Here is a 16,322-nt window from a genome sequence, read left to right on the forward strand (position 1 = left end):
AGGGACTGGTCAGCCTTTTTCCTTTCAGAAATTGTGTTGTCCACGCAAGCATTAGCTGCTAGAAATACAGAAGAATGATGAACACAGTATTTTGAATTAAAGTGAGTTTATCTTCTGCAGCTGCATAATTACTGCAATCCACAGCAGACCAGCCTGATAATGAGTTACACTCTTTCTCTTGGAGAGGGTTCCTGAATCTTGTCCTTTTTGTGCTGCTTTTTTTCCCATGATATCACTAGGCAGAGTTTCTGATTCTTGATCCTGCTGGTCCATGCTGGTGCTGACACAGGTCAGTTCTAGGGAGTTTTAGAAGCAACACTAATAGAACCCCAGGGACTCTGAAAAAAATTTCAGATCTTGGCATGGCTGCATTAATATTATAAAGTATCTGCTTCTGCAGCTTGACCCCAATTAGTGATGGCTAATTTCATGAGCTGAGAAAACAACTTTCATGCTAGAGGATAGAACTATATAGCTGGCTGGGCTAGTCAGTTGAAATGCTAAAAAAATCCCCATAAAAAGTCTCAGTGAAATATTATTCCCATCATGAGTTTAACTCTGTGTTTCCGCTCTGTCACACCTGGATACCTGTGGAGGTATTCTACATGTATGATGACTCTTTTAAGCTCTGTAAAGTCTGACATTTTTGTCACTGAATTTGAGTTCAGAACTTCCATTGACTTCAACAATGATGGATTGTATCCAAAAATTTCCAATTGTGTGTGACCATGTGGTTTTCTGTTATGTTGTTGGGCTTTTTTTTTATGTCAATGACTTTTTTACCTACAAAGTCGATTCCTGTCCCAGGGGAATGTTTGCCACTGACTTCAGCTGGAGATGAGGAGCTCACTCTTCAGGTCAATTCTGCAATGTACCATTCAGTTATTTGCAAGGATTCAGTCTTCATTGTACTTACCTGAGCATTAAAATGCTTGCTTGCCATGATTATGGTTAGTTGCATTGAATAAAGTTAGCATATTTTAATCTGATTTTTACCTGTAGATATTGATGAGTGTGAAGACAATCCTAACATCTGTGATGGAGGCCAGTGTACAAACATCCCAGGAGAATACAGGTGTCTTTGCTATGATGGATTCATGGCATCTGAAGACATGAAGACTTGCATAGGTGAGTGAAAGTACATGTATTCCAAACTGCATTTACTAGGGAAAAATTATTAAGGCACTATTTCTAAATAGGCAGACAGTGATATTTTAAGAGTATTGCACTTATGCCCTTATTTTGGCCACCTGACCATAGAACCAGCCCCATTGCACAAGCTTTGTTTATCAAATGCCAATGTAATCTCTGTATATTCCTACAGATTGGGATGTAAACATGATGATCTGTAGTATTGTATCTTTGGGTCTTCTTCCAGTGAGGTTTTTATGCAGCTCAGCTGAAAGAGTGCTTTCAGAAAGAAAGTGTTTGCAGAAAGGCAGATCATGCCATGGAAATATTAATATATGTATGTTGATACAGATACGGTAACATAGCTCTGTTAAACCAGATCTCAAAATGTATGCTAGGTATGCAGTAACTTACCTAAGCAATTTTCTCTTTGCATATGTAAACCCAGTTTTATATCAGAACATTATAGCTCAAGAGATTTCCTCGGCTATTTTTTAATATTTTGTTTAATGAATCTTAAGTAATGTTTTTTTTTAGATGTTAATGAGTGTGATCTGCATCCAAACATCTGTCTGAGTGGAACCTGTGAAAATACGAAGGGCTCATTTATCTGTCATTGTGATATGGGATATTCAGGCAAGAAAGGCACAACTGGTTGCACAGGTATGTTTTTAATTAGTAACTTTTAGTTAAACTTCTGAGTCTGCATGCTTTTTATTTTTCCTCCAGTGTTCAAAAGCCCCTCTCACTGCGCTGCTTTCCAATTAGTTGTGCTAAATATTGTATCTCCTATCCAAATTTGCTGAGCTTGCTTTCTGCTGAACTTCAGTGGCTTAGGCTTATTACCGTACTGTTGTTGGTTTAAAAGAACAGAAAATGCTATTGCTATAACTTGACAGGCTCCTGAGGACCTCAGTGCATTTGGATTAGTTAATTGTACACTACGCATACAAATAACAAGTATCTGTTCCAAGCATTATTTTGGCAAACACAAATGGCTTGAAATAGATGCTAAAATATATTTTCAGTTTTTGCAAAGTGGCAACAATACAGATACTCAAACATATTATATCAGCAAATTCAGAATTTGCATTATTTCATTTATTGCCAGCAAACAGAAATGAGATTCAAATATACAGGCTCTGAGGGCATGATATTAATAATCCTCGTGCAGGTTTCTCTAGCCAAGGTGTTGAGAGTCTGAGGCTTTGCCCAAATATGAAGGCAAACATATGCTTAATATAATTTTTAGTGTAGACTTAGAGTAAACATTTTTCTGGCAATGTCTTTGAGACAAAGTTTTATTCCTAGTCTGTCCTTATTGTAGAGTTAATAATATACTTCAGTAAGTGCCCCAAATACATGAAGCTGTTTTTTTACAGCTCTCGTAGAACAGTCTGAGAGCTGGAGTTGTACTTTGCATATTGGACCGTGGACGAATATTTGTGCATTAGTAACAGCTGCCTTTGACTTACATATGAACTGATCTAAATCCAAGAAATCCCTAATTGTACCCTGTAGACCAACATTTCAACGTTCTTTGTTTCTGTGCTAAATTATGTGAAGATCTTCAGTACTCTAGACCTGAAAACCCTTGTGCTGATCAGTTACACATGGGGCAGCTAAGGAGCAGTCAAGGAAAATGAAGCAACTAGTAGAAGGCAAAAGACAGAGAACATTAATGGAGGTAGGGAAGAAATCTGAGATATAGCTTCTGGGGAAGTGCCTGGAAAGAGCTGCCCTTTTGGCATCATGTAATGCAGAGTAGTGGCAAATGTCCTAAGCAATACTCTTTTGTTAAAGGAGAGACAAGGAAATCCCTCTCTCTTGGTCCCAGCCAAGCCCAGTGTCCATCCCATGTGGGCTTTTCCCACCACCTCACATCTTTACTTCAGCCCCATCCTCTGTTGCTTTTGGCTTTATGCTGGTGTCACGGGGAGGATGGCACTCCCCAGGAAAACCACCAGGATACCTTAATTAAAACAGGTGCTGTAGAGGGCTCAGGAATGTGAAAGAGGTGAGGGGTTTAACACAAACATATGAATTATCAGTTTTGCTGATGCAGCTCAGATGGGATCACATACTCAGATCACCAAAATCTTTCTTATTTAAATAAGAAAAGAGAGGAAGCAGAGCAGGAACTTTCTGTGCCGGTCTCATGCTGAAGAAACTCTGTAGATATGGGTCCCATTGTGACTACACTGTGCAGATTCTTGCATTCTGGTTTTTAAAGGGTGTGACTTACTGGTGGAGGCTTTTGAATTCCCCACCAAATATTTGCACAGTGTTAGAGCAGCGCTGAAGTTCCCATGCTCGGGTATTACAGACCAGGAGAGCATCCTTCAGGACTTCTTGAGGGACTTTGCCAACAGCATCTTGACCCCAGGATTCAATTCCTGTCTTAAAGACTGATCAGAATCATCCACAGTTTTTAGGAACTCCCAAGGAAAAAAAAATTACAAAAATGTGTACAATGCTTTCAATGGGAGGTTCTCTGTTTCATGAGAACAACTAAATAACGTCCTCCGGGTTCCATTACAGTTTTGTCTAAATATTTCAGCTCCCTTGTCATTACTGATTGTTTCCATTTTAACAAATAAACATGGTTTTTCCCCAATCATTCGACAGTACTCAGATTCCACCCACTGACTTACATTCCCATCCCACACAGATGTTAGTTCCCTTCTTGATTCTCGGTAAGAATGTGGACAGATTTTAACAAAAATATAATTTTTAAAAAATGATGCAAAACCATATGTTGCAGATGCAGGTTTCCTAGACAGTGTGCTACGAATGGTTTCATTTCCATGAGCAAGGCATGCTGTGGCAAGACTGACTTAGAGCAGTTCCATTGAGATTTTTCTAGGCAGGCAGTGGTACATAGCCACTAGAGAGAAGACTGCAAATCTTCCCAGTTCCAGATTGCCCAGCTTTAGGATAAGTATCTCTGCTTTTGCTGTCAATAAAATATACACGTACTTGTGCAGAGATGAAATCCTGTATTGGCACTTGCATTTTTATTTAGTGATTCACCACCACTCTGGAGTATTGCATGTAAATTTGTAATATTTTGCTGTTGATGTAAAGCCTTAGATTTACTTGCTCTGGTATTTTCACAGAGGATGAAGATCTTCTCTGACGCTGTCCTACCCATCCTTGCCAGTTACAGCTGTATGTGCAGACCTGCTCTTTGCTGCTGTTGGAGCTGTGCTTTCACTGGCTTAGGGCACTTTTCACAATGTCAAACTGAACAAGAAGGACTTGGGGACTGAAGTTTCCCATGATGATTCTCAGATCAAAAATAAATGTGCTTGAAAAGTCAGCTGGATTTCTGCACAGCAGGCTGAGGGAGTTGGAGGGCTGAGTCTGGGCTCTGACTCTGCGAGGGCAGTGCTGCTGCTGTTTGGAGAAAGACTAGTGGAAGATGTTCAGCTGCAGCCTTGGTGTGGGGTGAGAGGTTAGAGTTTGATCTTGAACATTACTGTCATCAAGTAATGATGATGATAGTCGATAAAGGAGGAGTGAGTACACACTGCAGGCTTGCATGGCTGACAATAACATAGTTATAAGGAGGAGACCTGACAAGGTGAAAGGAAGAGGTGAGCCCTGTCATTTGCCCTCAGCAGTAAGTCTGTAACGTTTTGTGGCTTGTATAATGTGCTTGCCTCTCTCCTCTGCCTTTTGGTTTCTGGCCATTAATAACACATTGTGTTCCAGTCTTGATGGCACAAGAGAGTTCTGGTATCAGTGAAACAAATACATTTCCCCTTGTGAATATGGGAGCTGGCTGTGTCAGGCCAAATACCAGAAGATAATAATATTAAGATGCTGCCCGCCAAATGGGGTATTACAGAAGGAGTGTATTGTGAGTAGGCGCCTGTCCAGCAATAACATGCTGCGCCCCAGTGTGCTGATGATGTAAGGAGGGATAGCAGGCAACAACAGAATGGCCCCATGTGAAACTCCAAGAGATGCTTACAGTGCAGTATACTGAATAAAATCCAACAGTGATTCCAAGGAAGAAAACAATTTTACAGGTTTAGACATCACAATAGGGTAATTCTCTCATATATTTCTGTACTTGTGTGAGTGCTAAGTTGAAATTCAGAGCTTTCTCCCTCTGGAAAGCCTTCCCTTTTACCTGCCTGATTACATGGGCAGCAACCCAGGAGGAGGAAATGCCTTGTGACTTCCACCAGACGACTAGCCCTGTGAGAATTGGGCCCAGGCTTGAAATACCAGTGAAACGTCAGTGTGATAAAATGCACAAATATGCAGAGAGGGCCAAAAAAAATTAAAGTCAGAAAATGCTTAAGGGATTTGCATAATTCGTGACAAAACTACTGATTTATAGGCAGAGTCTGAATTAAATTGACACTTTGCTGAGGATCCTTATAGACTACTGAAGCCCAAATGAAATCCTCAGAAAATATAAATCGTACATAGAGTACCCTGAGGATTTCATGCTTCGTGATGAACATGAATTTTCATGGGTTAATCTTCACTCTCATTCGTTCAAATGCAGAAGAATGACTTGGGTGTTTCCAGAGTATAGGTGAGAATGCAGCAATTTATCCCCATGCTGCTCTCTGACTGAGTTTAATGATCCACTTCAAGACTGCGTAGGGATGTGCTGTGCAGATACTGGCTAGCCATTTCTTTCCTTTGGTTGCCATGTTTGCAAACACAGTGCCAACATGACAGGTATATGTGACGTGTATTTTTGCTGCACATCCACAGCCCCAAAAATTTGTGCCTCTGTCATTAATGGGAGAGATGCTTTAGGCCAAAGGCTTGAGGAAGAAAACATTTGTCAAGAGAACTGAAGGAGCCAACAAAATAGGGTGACTGACAGGTTTTTTTCCCCAGAGTGCTTGGGATTATTATGATGTCAGATCTGCATATTATTTATCATGCGTATTCTCATCTGTTGTAGGCAGACAACTCCCTTAGTATTAATGGGAGTTGTGCAATTACAAAGCTGAGAACATGTGTGCAGCAGGACCGGGGCACAATGGGACTGCTGAGGATGCAGTGTCAGTCTCTCATTGGAATGTCTTTATTTTCCTTGGCTTGTCACAGCCTCATACTGGAGGCAGAAGGAGAATGCTGATATAAATCAGTGACTCACTCCTTTACTCTTCAGTGAAAATCCCCCTGAAGTCAATAGGAATAGGCCATCGTTGTGTGAAGCCCTGTGTCCTCCTGCGTGCTTTTCAGGTCATGATACCTTTACTCAGACCGAGTAACGCCTTTGTCTTCAAGCAATTATATAGAAATAGTTGGAGTGTTTGAAGAGTGTAGTACTGTTTGTACTGCCATGTACAGACAGCACAATCTGGACTCTTGCTTTTATTAAAGATATTTATATTGAGTTAATTTTTTCCCCTACAGAGCTCAACTTCTCCTTTCTGTTTCATTCTGTGAAGCCATAATTCAACACTTATGGCAGCATAAATCCATATTAAGCTCCAGTATAAGCAGGCATAAATTCCATTGATTTTACTGCCCCGTTTACACAGGACCGTGTTTGGTCTGAGATCTCTTTTGCCTTGGAAATAATTGCAATGCAATAAATTTAGGCTTATAACTCAGCTGTGCAATGAAAGGAGAGTATAGGAATTATAGCAAAATAACATCTAAGTTAAACACAGATAGCTTTGAAAATAAGTAAAATCTGGGATGAAGCCAGTGATGGTATTTTATATGCCTCAATCAGCTTTCATTTAAGTATCTGAAAAACTTGCCATGCATCAATGAAAAAAGCTCTCTGGTGTCCCTGTAGAGGTAGATGGTATTAGAATATATACGTTGCATTCCCTATTTGATCTTTACCCAGTCAGAAAGCATTTAAATCTATTGATTTTTTTGTGAAAAGCTGAAGAGGATTTCAGGATTTTGTTCAAAGAAAGTGGAATAACAGTTCAGTGGATGATCTCTGAGAAAGTTGATCCCATTATAAATACCCATGTTTTTGGATATGGATTTGTGCTTGGAAATTTCATCCTGCAGAAGATTCCAAGCTTTTTACTGTGTGTGTGTGAAATAGCTGTGGGGGAACGAATGCTGCTATTGCACTGAGAGATGTTAGTGGAGCTCTCAGGAGCAAAGTGTTAGTGGGTCAGTGTGAGCTGGGATGGGTTGGAATCCACAGTCACTTTGTGTAGAGTTGAGAATTTGGGTTTGATTGCCTGAAACTGGAGCCTGAGCATGACTTCACTGTGGTGTAGCTGTTGCATGCAAGTTTCTGTTTGTGTTTGCTGGTGGTTTCAAAAAAAAAACCTTGGCAGCAGTCTCTCCACTGATGATGTTTTTTGTGGTGTTTCGTTGTGCTCTGCAGGGTATAAGGAAGCATGTGATTGTTTGTACGTTTCAAAGCATCAAATAATCAAATACAGTGCAATCTTAATGTTAACAGTGGTTTTGCAGTTTGGGGATAAAATCACGTAAAGGTTAAGATATAGAGTGTTTGCCTCAGCTTTTCTATGTCAATGTATACTGTAGCTGGCCTCTTGAAATTCCATCTAGTCTTTCCCTTCAGTCCAAGCCAAAATGAGTTGGTTTTTTTCTGATTTTTGATAGACACTAGTTTCCTGTTTAGGGTGATGTTATCTTTGTATGAGTTTTTGCAAATGCTAAAGGCAAATATGCTCTGAGATTATCTGCTTCTGATCCTTTTTTCAAGTTTTAAAAAGTAAGTGTCCATTTACATGTTTTCAAGCTTGTTGGTGCAGTCAACATTCATAAATAGTAGATTCCAGCTGCCAGATTTAGATCTCTATCTAGACATCAGCATTCAGATCATGGGAATACTCATGTCTGGGGTTTTGATTCAGAGCAATGCCTCATTTAGAAAGAAAACCAGAAAAATAAGATTCTGATGCAATTCCACTATACAGACTTTAAAAAAAACCCACCACCACAAAACAAAACAAGAAATCCCAACCCAGCAAGCACAAAACCAACCAACGAAAAAATCCCAAAACCCAAACCAACAGGGGGTTTGGGTAATTTCTTGAGTTTTTTATTGTAAGATGACAGATGGATGTTGTCTGCTTCTCAGAGTCACATGTAGCCTTTGTGAAAAGACAAAATATATGTACAGGGCATGGAGAAAGGACTCTGAGCCTTTTGTCTGAAGAAGGGAGGACAGAAAAACCTAAGAAAGAGTTATGAAAGATACGGTTAAGATGGACCTGAACTCTTTCTTCTATGGCTCCACTTTCTTGCCATCTTTAAACAGCTAATTGTTTTTTAGGTGCAATGGTATGGAAGCTGGAATCTGTGGTTTTGGGGCTGAGAACCCCAAAGGTTGTTACTTGTTTAATGGCTGATGCCTTTTCTTAATCATCTTCTCAAGAAGGGTCTGAGCTGGGTTTTCATCTGTGGAATCATGCAGAGTTTGTGAGCCCGTTTTCCCTTTCCATAGCTGTTCTAGAAAATTAGATGTTCCAGCTTACTACAACAGCAAAGGCACCTGGAAGGGCTGAAAAAGATGGTATAAATATTATGTGGTTTGATGTGAATTCTAGATAATTTATATCCTGCACAGAAGTAAAGCACAGTTAGAAAGAGTGTGGTTGCAGAAAACACTGTGAAATCCACAGCTCAGATGTCTAAGAAAATTCCAGCCAGTTTTGTTTTAGTTACCAGTATAATTTCTGAAAACTTTGTCTTCGAGTTTATACATTCTTCAAGTGCTTATATGGGACATTAATACTGTTTTGTGACAAGGAAGAATGGAGTTCAGGTTGGAGGATTTTTGTCTATACATTTTGACATTGCTAGAGAATGCCCAAGAATGAAAACAAGGTGAAAATAGCAAGTACTGAAATAGAATATGCTGGCACGAATTCATATGTTGAAGTTTAGATGACTTGCTGCCTGGTGTCTCCAAGGATGCTGACTTTTCTCCACTCTATAAGGTTTCCTGAGTTCTTAATAAACTGCGTACCTGATGAACTTTGTGTTCATCAGCCGTCACATTAAATACAATGGTACAGCTCCATCCTCCACCTTCCACACAGTCTCTGGCAAAACAGAACCTGGCTTTGTTCAATACCTAGAGATAATCCAAGCAGAAGTTTGCAGGTGATGCTGAGCCAAGTCACTCTCTGTGGACTCCAGGATGGGCAGATGGGAAAGCTGTCTTCTTTCCTTCAGTCATGTTAAAGTATGGTCAAGATGCAAGCAAGTACATTGTAATGGTATCTTTCTATTGTCAGAGGAGCACAGGTCTTCACACCACTTATTCATCAAATCTGAGCCACAACCTATTGCAAAGCTGCTTGACAAACATATCCCAGGATGCTGAACACCTGCAGTGGTAATCTTTATGAATGCTAATCCTCTTATTCCCAAAGGCTGTGGCCTCACATTCTTTCTGAGCTCACCGGTTAGAAAAAGAAGGAAAACCTGAGTTACTCTTTTTTCTCCTTGAATATAAAAGTTACCAGGCTTTGGAATGAACTGCAGAAGTACTGCTTTATATGCCCATCAGAAAAATAGATAGTAGGGCAGGACATGTTTGAAATATGCTACATGCTTCTTTGCTTTTTATTGCTGTGATTTTCTCTTCTGCTTCATTTTTAAATGTCATGTTCTAAAGAAATGCAGACTTGCTTTCATGTTTGCACTGTCTTTCTTGGGAAATTCCAGTATCAGATGGATATGAGAAAGTTTGATCCATGAGCTCTTCAAACATCTTTCTGTTTTTACAGATATCAATGAGTGTGAAATTGGAGCCCATAACTGCGATAGACATGCCATATGTACAAATACAGCAGGAAGCTTCAAATGTAGCTGCAGCCCTGGCTGGATTGGAAATGGCATCAAGTGCACAGGTGAGAGTCATACACATTTGTATTTATTTGTAAGGTCAGACCAAGACTGGGTCCTACAAATTCTGAAAAAAAAACGATACCACACCTAGGAATTGAGGAGGCAAATGGTTATGAAGATTGTTAATGTTGATTTGACATGATCTGTTGGAGGACAAGTTCTCTGCCATGGTAACTGTGAAATCAGCATTATCTCATGTTTGGCATATGAGTTGGTGAAACAGACTGGATCAAGGAGGGAGGCACTGTGTCTTTGAGGGCAGCTGATGGGAGACAATGAGAGGTCTCCTGGTGCTCCCCATGGAAACAAGATACAGGTCTTAGTTTTGAGTGTGCCCTGCAGCTTCCTCATTCACAGTTACCTTGTTGGGCTGCGAATAAGCTGTGCCCACTTTTCCACTCAGGTGACCCTATATATGTGTGGGTTTTATTATGAAAGATTATTTAAAGTAGACCACCTGTGAGCCATATGCTAGTTAAAGTTTGTGTTCATTATGTGTTTTTTTTAACTAATGCTTTTTTTTTCTTTTTAAATTTTATTATTTTAAAGATCTGGATGAGTGCTCCAATGGAACCCACATGTGCAGCCCACATGCTGACTGCAAGAATACAATGGGCTCTTACCGCTGTCTGTGTAAAGAAGGTTATACTGGGGATGGCTTCACTTGTACAGGTAAGTTTTCTTAGGAACATTGGATGACCTCTGGTGGTCCCTTGCAACCTAGGTTAGTCTACAGTTCAATACACGAAAACAGCTTTTAAGCATCTGAAATTATTCACTTAATGTGTCATCTTCCATTATCTTCTACTTCATCTAAGTTGCCACAAGTTGAAAGAGATACTGTGTATTATACCTAGCGTAAAGCCGTTACTTTTTTCAGTTGATAAAGTGCAAGTTGTCCCTGAGCTTCTCCTCTAGTTGGAGTCATATAATTGGCTACTTAGTAATCAATCTATTGGCTACCCACCTTAATATTTAAATAATAGGGCACATGCATTAAAATTGCTTCGTGAAACCGCCTAAAAATGTTTGTTCTTTCCACAAGCGAGTGTGTGGTGTGGGTCCTCTCTTACTGCATCATCCTGGGAGACAGTGTCAGGATGCAGTGCTGGCATTTAGGATGGTGGAAGTAGCTGCTTCTGAAACCTCATTTTATAAACAGTAAATGTGATTATAAAACATTGCTAGAGAGATGTTTCCCACTCACACTGTGGTCTTTTGCTTTCTAGAACAGATTAGCTCATGTAAGCTTAGTCATCAAGAACCCTGATACTACATTAAGGACATGAGTGTTGCTAGTGATGCTACATGAGGGTGACCCTGTTTGGTATAAAGCTCTGATAGACAGCTGGTGGGCCAGGTTTTCAGCTGGTGCCAATCAGCAGCACTCTATCAACTGCAGCAGGTTTTCATGGCATCTGAGAATCTGGCTCAGCAGCTTTAAGGCTGAATTTGAATCATTCCAAATTATAAATGGACCCTGGGATTTTGTTTAATTCTCTCTGTCTAATTTACTCTTGAATCTGATTCAGCTTCCTTAGTGGCCTTCATAGCCCAGTGCTCTTTGTCAATTTCCCATATGATGATTTCCAGGAGTCTTTAAACTGTATCTTTCAAATAGAGTGCTTGCAGAGTAGAACTTTTTGGGTTTGTTTTTAATTTGGGTACTTAATTGTTCATGGATTCAAGAGATGGCTGGGACTCAGACTAGAGCACACAAATGTTCTGTAAGCCCTCTGCAGCATTCCCCCTGTAGGTGCTACCTTTGATTTGCTAGCCATGGACTTTTACAAGCTTGTGAGATTCTGTGAGGGCCAGATTCTGTTGCAAAAAGTAGGGTGTTTTTGTGATGTATAGAGCTTCAGCTGGAGAGTAAGAGCCATAATATGTCTGAAGGGCAGCGTAGCCCAGTAGCAAAGCTGTTTTTCTCATCAGCTGTTAACCTGCAATTCAATTTTGATCGAGTTATTTTCACCTCAGTGCCACTTGTCAGCGTTTTGTATGTTTGGCATGGAGACCACCTATTACCGTATGTTTGGTCATTTCACAGTAAACCTCTTTTTTCAGTTGCTGCCTCTAGGCTTTGCTGTAATAGAAACAATAACTATAATAAAATTCACATGCTTATTCTGAGTCTAAATTTGACCCTGTGTACTGCCTCCAATTGTTATTAACTGTAGCTACTTTAGGAGTCTGTGCCTCTCTCCAGTTTTCCTTTTGATTAGAAGCAGTATATTCAGCATGTCAGAAATATACCAACCTGTTACATGTAATAGCCTTTGCACATAACTAGATTGCAGTGTCTTCTGCAAGTGTTCAGAGCTAAGGGAATAATTAAAATCGTTGGAACACTGCATGTTTCAGCTGAAGCAAATGTTGGTGAGAATGGTGAGAATGTTACATTTACTGAAAACCTGCAACTTCTCTTCCCTTTACAGACCTCGATGAATGCTCAGAAAACTTGAATCTCTGTGAAAATGGGCAGTGTCTCAATGCCCCTGGAGGATATCGCTGTGAATGTGATATGGGATTTTTGCCAAGTCCAGATGGGAAAGCATGTGAAGGTAATTCTCTGTAAGCTTTAAAGAGCACTCAGCAAATTCTGCCTTAATTGTATTTTATGTTTGAAGAATCTTACAATTAGTTGCAGTTGTGCTTGTGTTGAGAGCTCCATGAAAATTGTCAATGGTACTTGCTTTTTTTTTCATTTTATTATGGGCCTCTAGATATTTATATACCTACTGTATAATAAAGTACAGCTTTTGGAGCCTGTCTTATGGTGCGTTATTTGTGGGTGATCCAAGTAGCACTGTGTCCTGAGTGAATGAGTTACCTGACTGGGTTTAAACCACGACACACTGTCATGTGCCATTTCATCTTGATCATTTGTACCCAGTTCTTCATTTTATTCATAATAGTTGAACAGAAAAAGTTGTTACTTTGCCTTAGCGTATAGAAAGCTGAAAAAGACTGATTTGGTAGCTAATACAGTGAACATTCTTTGAGGGTTTCTGTAAGATGTAGAAATGGAGTTGGAAAGAAAAAAACTTTAAACTTCACAGAAAGTTTGTATGTCCACCAAAAAAAGGAATAAATCGCACGAGTATTTGTTCAGTTTTGAGTCAGTCAGTTAACTTGCTTGCAACTCGCTCATAAGAGCCTTGCATATGCAAAGATTCACAAAAATCAAATAATAAGCATGTTACCAACATGATTAAGGTCATTGTACTTGATTGTAACGTTTGAAATCTTCAGTTGATAATGCTGATCAGTTAAGTCAGTCAAGAAGAAGCAGCCGTATCATCTGACATAGTAATAACTCTCAGTAACTGGTATTTGATAGAGTTCTTAAGTACATCACTATAAACACATAAATAGGATTTATTCTCCTTGAAAAGTGCATTTTTTTAGTATTCTACCAAGAGAAATAATTTATGAGAGTGAATTTTTGTGTAAACTAAAACAGTATTAGATTTCATAATGTTTCATGAAACAATTTACTTTCAAACCTTTTAGCTAACTTTAAATAACTTATATAGAGCCTAGCTCCTGTTGCTAAAACAGACTTTCCTTAATTCCTCAGATGGGTACACGAAATGCAGTATTTTAAGGTCCTTTGTAAACACATACTTTTTTTATTATATCAAATGGTTGTTCTTTGTACAGTGCATATGGCATTCAGTAAATACTGAGTCAGATGCAATGATTTGGACAATAGGCACAAAAGCGAGCTCTGCTTGCCAAACCTAAGATCTGTCAAATGCAGAAACGTGAAGATGGGCGTCAAGTTCACCTTTGGACCCAAGCAATTCCTTTGCTGTTGTCCAGTTTTCTACAGGTGACTACTGATTTAGAATGAAAGTCGTTTTTTTAAAGCCTATCTCCTGCCATGTTAAATTTTGCTACTCGTCAGATTAGCCCACTAATAAGCTCAGTTTGTTTCTGGCATGACTTGCAGAGATGCTGGAAGAAGCTTTTTTGCCCCAAAAGAGGTTATAGATTAGATTTCTTAGACTCCAAACATATATCTTGCATGTCATTTTTTTCTGGTCTTACTTGGTGTGCAGAAGCAGTTGACTTCCAGATCCATGTTTGCTGAACCTTTTTTTGCAGTTCTCTCTCTGTATCTTAAAAAAATAAGGAAACCTCATATTTTTCTCCTCCCATTCTTCTATCAGATATTGATGAGTGCTCACTTCCAAACATCTGTGTCTATGGTACTTGTCATAACCTCCCTGGACTTTTCCGATGTGAGTGTGAAGTGGGCTACGAGTTGGACAGAAGTGGTGGTAACTGCACAGGTAAAGATAATTTTGAACAACATGCTTTATAACTTTCTGTGAGTGTCATGGTCAGTTCCTTAGGAAACTCCTTTTAAAATCTGTACAAATCAAACTGGGCATAGGAAACTATGGTCTTCCCTACTACATAACAGAGGATTATCCTTCTTGCCTTTTCTGTATTCCTCTTTCACCTTCTTTTTCAACCTCTGATATCCCAGTGGCTGAAGAGAAGAAGGGGAAAAACAGAGCAGAGAGAATCCCTCTGGCAAAGGTGTGTTGTGCCTTGTAGTTTCCATTCACATTACTGGATGGCAAGCTGTGACCTTGTTGTGTATTTTTTCCTTAGGTATTTTTTTAGTACTTTATGTGAATTTTAGTTCATAGATTGGTTTTCCAGGAAAAACACTTTTTTTTTTTCTTTCCATGAAGTGAATTAATCTCAGACTACTGGTCTCCTAAAATGTGTTTGTATTTTTTAGAGCTTTCTGGAGATCAGTATCTCATAACTAATGGCTTTGTGGTGGCCAGCATATGATAGCTGATACGTCATGGTCTGCACTGTCCTCGAATAGTTGCTTACCATGTGCTGTTTTTTCTTGCAGATGTTAATGAATGTGCAGATCCCACAACCTGCATCAGTGGCACCTGTATCAATACTGCTGGTAGTTACACCTGTGAATGTCCTCCTGATTTTGAGCTGAATCCCACCCGCGTTGGTTGCGTTGGTAAGGGACCATTTACAAATGTTATTTTTAAGTGAAGTTGGACAGAGGGGCTGCAAGGCTAACTGCTTAGGAATAATGTTCCAGGTCATGGAAAAGGGCTGCAATATACTCTCCAACTCCCACCCTGATGCCCCTGGTTTAGAAGTTGTAATAGTGCAGCGGGAGTGATGTAGCATGCCAGCAGTGCCTGGCTGCCACAGCCAACCCCTTGGGGCTTGTTACAGCTGTCCGCAGTTTACAGCAGGCGTGAGTCAAGTTTAAATTTCAACAAGCTTAAACCAACATCCAGCTGGCCCCAAGATGGCAGGCGAATGGAGCTACAGCACAAAGCCACCCATGCTCTTGGAGCACTGAATGCAGCTTGGCTAGGTGCAGCTTCACAAGCAATGGAAATGGTTTTGTGTTACGCTCCAACTGCTTAGTAATCCCCTGATATTTTTTGGCTTTTGCTTGCTTAAGAGGGTGTAGGGGTGCTCCTCATATTCAAATGTATTTGAAATTCGTAACATTTAGTAGATGCTTTCATGGTTGTTAACCTCAATGAGAGGAGAAAGCAGTGGGTTTCTGGAATCAGAAGGATGTACAAATGTGGGTGAAAGTGTGAATGAGAATAAGAAAAGGCCTGGCTACTGCTCTGGGTCACACTGAATAAATTCCCTGCTTTGTGAGAAGTCCAGCAAAGCCAAGGAATGGGCACCACTGTCGTGTCTAAGTGGGAAAAGCTGGGTCCTCCTGGACAGCACAAGTTACTTGCTTTGGCTTTCCTACAAGAAATGAGAGTCATCTGAAGGTACCCCTCATCTTGAGATGATGTGATGTGTTCTCCTCTCTCATGTGTTTGTCATTATGTGCATTCTGAATAGATACACGATCTGGCAATTGTTACCTGGACATTAAAACTCGTGGAGATAACGGTGGCACTTTCTGCAGCAATGAGATTGGAGTAGGTGTTTCCAAGGCCTCCTGTTGCTGCTCCCTGGGCAAAGCTTGGGGAGTTCCCTGTGAACACTGCCCACTTGTGAACACAAGTAAGTCAGCTTTCCTGGGTAAACACAATGATACAGTGTGTTTGGATTTTTTCTGATTTAGCCAGGTGTCTCAAATAGTGGTGTAATCATCTATTGTGTACATGCAGGGGACAGGTTTCCACCTGTCTTTACCAAAAACTTAACAGGTCTTTTTAAAAGATTATTTAGTCAGAATATTTTATTACCACTTCTGAGCAAGTTTCCTGTTACACAAAAAACTACATTATGGAATGGAATAGCAGTTGACTTTACAGAGTAAAACCTAATGTTCATATCTGGTTAATTTGTTACTTTACATTTAAGCTACCTGTAAT

General features: G+C 39.9%; 1 protein-coding gene across 2 annotated transcripts in view; it reads left to right on the top strand.

Moving 5' to 3' along the window:
- The window catches only part of FBN1 (fibrillin 1), a 152,253-nt gene that overhangs the window by 104,104 nt on the left and 31,827 nt on the right, over positions 1–16,322 (top strand). For both annotated transcript variants that reach the window (XM_061446884.1, XM_061446885.1), the window contains exons 32-39: positions 1,003–1,128; positions 1,669–1,794; positions 9,852–9,974; positions 10,522–10,644; positions 12,411–12,536; positions 14,151–14,273; positions 14,858–14,980; positions 15,844–16,008. In XM_061446884.1, the coding sequence (XP_061302868.1) occupies positions 1,003–1,128; positions 1,669–1,794; positions 9,852–9,974; positions 10,522–10,644; positions 12,411–12,536; positions 14,151–14,273; positions 14,858–14,980; positions 15,844–16,008 (1,035 nt within the window). The remainder of the gene's footprint in view (positions 1–1,002; positions 1,129–1,668; positions 1,795–9,851; positions 9,975–10,521; positions 10,645–12,410; positions 12,537–14,150; positions 14,274–14,857; positions 14,981–15,843; positions 16,009–16,322) is intronic.

The sequence above is a fragment of the Pezoporus flaviventris genome, unplaced genomic scaffold, assembly GCF_033815535.1.
Source record: "Pezoporus flaviventris isolate CSIRO_AGI_PZ_B2104156 unplaced genomic scaffold, CSIRO_AGI_Pfla_v1 ptg000006l, whole genome shotgun sequence".
Taxonomy (NCBI): domain Eukaryota; kingdom Metazoa; phylum Chordata; class Aves; order Psittaciformes; family Psittacidae; genus Pezoporus; species Pezoporus flaviventris.